The sequence below is a fragment of the Protopterus annectens genome, chromosome 2.part0 (genome assembly GCF_019279795.1).
Source record: "Protopterus annectens isolate FY-2018-M chromosome 2.part0, PAN1.0, whole genome shotgun sequence".
Lineage (NCBI taxonomy): Eukaryota > Metazoa > Chordata > Ceratodontiformes > Protopteridae > Protopterus > Protopterus annectens.
Window position 1 is genome coordinate 1,406,377,912 of NC_056728.1, and position 4,905 is coordinate 1,406,382,816.

At 35.5% G+C, this 4,905-nt stretch overlaps 1 protein-coding gene across 1 annotated transcript in view; it reads left to right on the forward strand.

Moving 5' to 3' along the window:
• LOC122793510 overlaps nucleotides 1-4,544 on the forward strand; it is a 1,396,143-nt gene extending 1,391,599 nt beyond the window's left edge. Inside the window, exons 5-6 of the mRNA XM_044061631.1 lie at nucleotides 3,984-4,047; nucleotides 4,138-4,544. Of these exons, the coding sequence (XP_043917566.1) occupies nucleotides 3,984-4,047; nucleotides 4,138-4,247 (174 nt within the window). The 3' untranslated portion in view covers nucleotides 4,248-4,544. The remainder of the gene's footprint in view (nucleotides 1-3,983; nucleotides 4,048-4,137) is intronic.
• The last annotated feature ends 361 nt before the right edge of the window (nucleotides 4,545-4,905 follow it).

Consider the following 4,905-nt stretch of genomic DNA (forward strand, 5'->3'; position numbering starts at 1 on the left):
GCTTTTACCACTATTTTGTCATTGTTTATATTACTGTTGCTGGTAATTTTCAAACCCCACTGCTTTAAAAGTGGTACTAGTATCATTGACAAGTCTACATTCTTTACAGCATTCACAGTGTGAGCATATGCTGGTCAAGTTTGAGCATAATTTGCTGCTTCCACACATTAACTGGCAACTTTTGACACTGTTTTCATTCATGATGTCAGTAACTTCATTGTTTGCCCTCAAGTTAGTAACTTGTCCAAATGTTTGTTTAATGCACTAATACTGTTACACAGTTTGTCAGGGATTGTGTATGTTTAGTATACAGTGAAAACCCGTGAGCTCATACTACCCAGTTAGTACAGAAAAAATTAAGATCAGTACACCAAATGAATAAGATTCTAGGCAAGTGTATGGAAAAATACAAACTAAAACCAACACTACTTAATGGATCACTAGAACAAATAACATTGTCAGAGCAATCATTATGTCACAGTTTAACCATTTAAATACTTGACAGGCACATAACACTTTATTGTGCCTACCATTCAAATAACAGAAAAAAACATTGGAAAGTTCAGTCAAATCAAAATTCAAAATATCTGAATATGTGAATAGTAAATACTTTAAAATGTATATACATTATACTGTTTCAGATTTTTTTATACGTTTAAGGCACTTCTGATGGAAACAGTGTCATTCATACTTGGAGATGCATTACCGTTCAGTTTTACCATTGTTGATTCTCTGCATTCTAATAAAGCAGTTACATCAGTCACTCTTAAATGCATCATGTTATCCAACACAAAGTAAACAAACAACTTGAAACTAATTCATATAATGCTGCCTGTATAATGCATTTTTGTTTCCTAATTCTCATGTTCAACCTTCTCAGTGTTTTGCTGATAACAGAATGCATCACAAATGTCACACGCGGTCAAGTTTGTCTCGCCATGTGATTGACAATTAAAAAGGATGAATAGCATACAAAAAAAGTTTGTTGTGGGGCTTTGCGTGACTGCATGCACATCAGAAACTAGCAATAGAAAAGGATTCAAAATATCAAGTATTGAATGAAAAGAAATGCGATGAGCAGGGACTTAAAAGACTGGAAGTACAGAACATGTCTTCTTACTCTGTAAAAGAATTAAGTCGGCAAAAAAAGACCAGGGAAAAGTCTTAAGACCAGGATTCAGAAACATGCAGTGCACTGTGCAATCCCATTTTTAGCAGGATTGCTGAGTGTGTTATGCCAGAAGGATTTAGATACCTCTGTAATATAACAGTGGTAGAACGACTTTGATCTGGAATCCTACATGGTATCACTGGCAAAGGCTGCATGGATATGCAGTAGTCCAGGGAAGTGGCTAATGCTAATTAGCCATGTGTGCTTCCCCAGATTGTTTCACTAGGATCAGGATAAAGCTTTGGAGCAGTTCAAAGAATAACTGTGCTGCTATCTTTGGGGAGTATAGAGCAAAGATGAATGTCGTGTGTTGATGGTGTACACCCATCCATTCTTATGGCAGAAGTTGGGCTGCTAGCACTGCAGCAGCTTACTACTGAGAAGGGGTGAGCCCAGGTGCAGCTGTTGTGTGCTAGGGACATAATTACATATATATTGGTGGGGGCTGTGTGCATATCTGAACATTTTCATTCTTGTTGGTATTGTGCAACTGTGTTGCTTGGACTGGTAGGGGAACACTAGCATGGTTACCTGTAACTGTGCAGTATTTCGTGTCAGAGACCTAATGAAGCACTAATGAGATGTTGCTCCATTCAGCCTTATGTCTCTGGTTTATATTTGTCGTCATTGTACTATTGGGCATTGTGGTTTTTCCCAAATAGCACCTGAGGTTATATTTTTTTTTAATAAAACCCAGACTTGGCATACAAAGCTTAGATTATTTTAATGTAAGCAGTATTCTATTTGAGATCTATGACTAAAGAAAGAATCCTGTTTAAATTACTACAAGCAAATTATTAACTTGATGTTTGCAAAAAGGGGGGGGGCAATTTTGCATGGAGGCAAGCACCCCCCAGCATCTCTAAATATGCTAATATTGCTCAGCTTTAGGATAAAAAGAAAATTCCTTACCCTCCACAGTTCCATAATGTCCCTAAATACACTATGAACTTTTTTATTAAATGCAGGACTAAAACAGTTCACCTATTCTTTTTCAACAAAACATGCTGTGATGGTTTCCTGATATCCATGTATTTGTGTATAGTGAAAAATTAAATAGGCTAAGTAACCGATATGATAGTGATTTTAGTTTGTATATGGCTGTTGTAAAACAAATTATGGATCATTACTGAAGAGTTAAGAACTGAACAAGTGTTGAGAAAGGAGGAATCTTTATCTTTAAAAAAACAGACTGCTTTGCTGGAATGGTGTGTGAAAGTAACTGTGGAATACTCTAGCAAAGGTTCCCTTTTTGTGATAAGTGCTATGAGATCTTTTACATCCACTTGAGCTACCACCATCTTGAGGCATATGGGTCATCTTTTAACATTTCATCCAAAGTTGCAAGCACAAGGCAGTTGCAACGCTATCATACTGCCTTGTGCTGCAGTACAGCATCAGTACTGAAATATGAATCCAGGTATCTTGTGTAGGGATAGATCTTCAGTTGCAAGTATGCTACCTTTTGTGTGAGTACCAATGATGCTGTTATGAATGGCGGATGTCTTTGACATTGTATGCAATAAACAGCATTGTAGATATTTATCATTGTTTGTCACTTGTTAGGTATATATTCTTTACAGACTAACAGACTGAGAAGTACATTATGAAATGGCATGCTGGGACAAAAGTACTCCATCCACAGAATGTACCACACTGAAGATACTGTTAATCATTATGAAAATATGCAGTATTTTCTCATTTACAATAATGTTACCAAAATGAACTGACTTAGACTAGTACATATAACTCAAAACTGTGATGCTGCTGAGAAAGTCATTTGTACTTGTTTAGCTTGAGAGAGAGCTATTAATTGCTGTTGCACGGAGTGTCTTCATTTTCAATATATGTATGTATCCAAAAATGAATTGGTTATTGTTACAAGAAAGATAGTCTGGCTGAGCAAATGCTGATGATGACATTAATTTATTTTGTCAAAGCACAGTATGATGTGTGCATTGTGTGATGCCAACAATTTGAAGAACAGAATTCACTAGTTGGCCAAAACATAAAAACCCCATTACACTGAGAACCTCCATGCCATTGGCTTAGTGGCAGTGGTGACCTCAGAATTAGAGTAAATGTGAGAGATGAGAGGCCACTGCCTTTACTTGGTGATAGGAGGAGCTTTGCCCCAGATTAAGCAGGGTCAGTAAGTTCAGCTTACCTTGGCTTTTTTGGTATTCCATGAGTGTGATGCCCCTTGGCATTGGCAGTTTTACTGCTTTTGTCTTTTTTTTTTTTTTTAATTTTCATAACTTCATCTACAGTGAGCATTACTATATCTGATATTGCTTTTGATCGTCTCCGTTGTGCCTTTTCCAAGATACGAAAGTTTTTATCAACATTTAAAGAAAAAATGTTAACGCTAATATTTTGGTAGTATAAAGGACTTTCTGCTAATAGCATTGTTATTTAGACATATTTTAGTAAAATTTACTGAGCACAAGATGTTTGCGTTTAAGGCATGCTTTTTATAACTTAATTTTTGACAGGAAGGAGTGCATCTTTCCATAGTTGCTGATGAGAAGTTAATTTAAGAACATGCTATGCTTTTGGGTGAATCAGTCTAAAGTTTATAAAAAAATAACCTAACACTATTTTTTGAGGACCATCGTTCAGAATGTATTGCAAAATTGATTATTCCTAGTTTAAGGTTCTAAAGATGCTAAATTAATTTCTTGTGTAGTTTCTGGAGCATTTCCTCTTAATTCACAGTAGATTTGGTGTCTTTTACCATATTTTTCATACATGTTTAGTGTTACTTGGTAAATCACTGTTTTATTTACCTTGATAAGTGTTTTATTTGCAGGCATCCTTGGTACCCACTGAAGAGCAACATTCACAGTCCATAGAATTAGTGTCTACCTTCCAAGGTAGGTTGTTGTAGTTTTTCTTTCATTAGAAGTGTAATTATCCAAAGTTGCACCAACAGCCAGATTGACTTGCATTTTTGTGCTAAACAGGTGAAGATGAAAAAACTGTTAATGCTCCAGTGCCATTTGTGAACCATGAATTGTCTGGAGAAGAAGAAGAAATAGCCAAGCCGCCACCTCCTTACATCAGATTTATTTGAAGTAGATGTGATGAAACATTTGTAAAGATGTGCTATACTGTTTTCAATGTATTTTATCTTAAACTTAATGGTTCCTGCAAATGCTTGTCATGTGAAGCCCCATCATGAGTTCATTAAAATTATACACTTTGTTTTAAACTAATGCACTGAATAAACTATTTTAAGAAAATTGAGTTCAACTGTTGACATTTTACACCACACTTAAAATAAATTGTGTTTTGTGCAACAGCATTAATGCTAACAAGTTATGTATTAATAAAGGGCTGCTTCCATTTAACCCCAGTTGGGGACTCTCAAGACTTATTTCATTCCTTTATTTTTTATAGTAACCGCAGAACTCCACTGATACCTTTTTTTCAGAAAGAGATAGAAACAAGAGTCTTTCCTTACTTGAGTCTCATCAGTTTTGTATATTACTAATGCCAGTAGCATAAGTACTAAAATTGATCATTGGGGTAATGAGATTTTATAATTAGGCTCTGATGCAGGAGTAATAATTTAGCCAGATTAAGCCTGAAGGGATTGGATGCATTACATCAAGTGTTATACATTTCTTTACAAATCCCAAAGTAAAATTGATTGCCCAACTGTAAAGATTAGTATTAATCATCACTTTGATTTTTTTTTCACTTAGGACATGACATGTTACAGTTAGCAA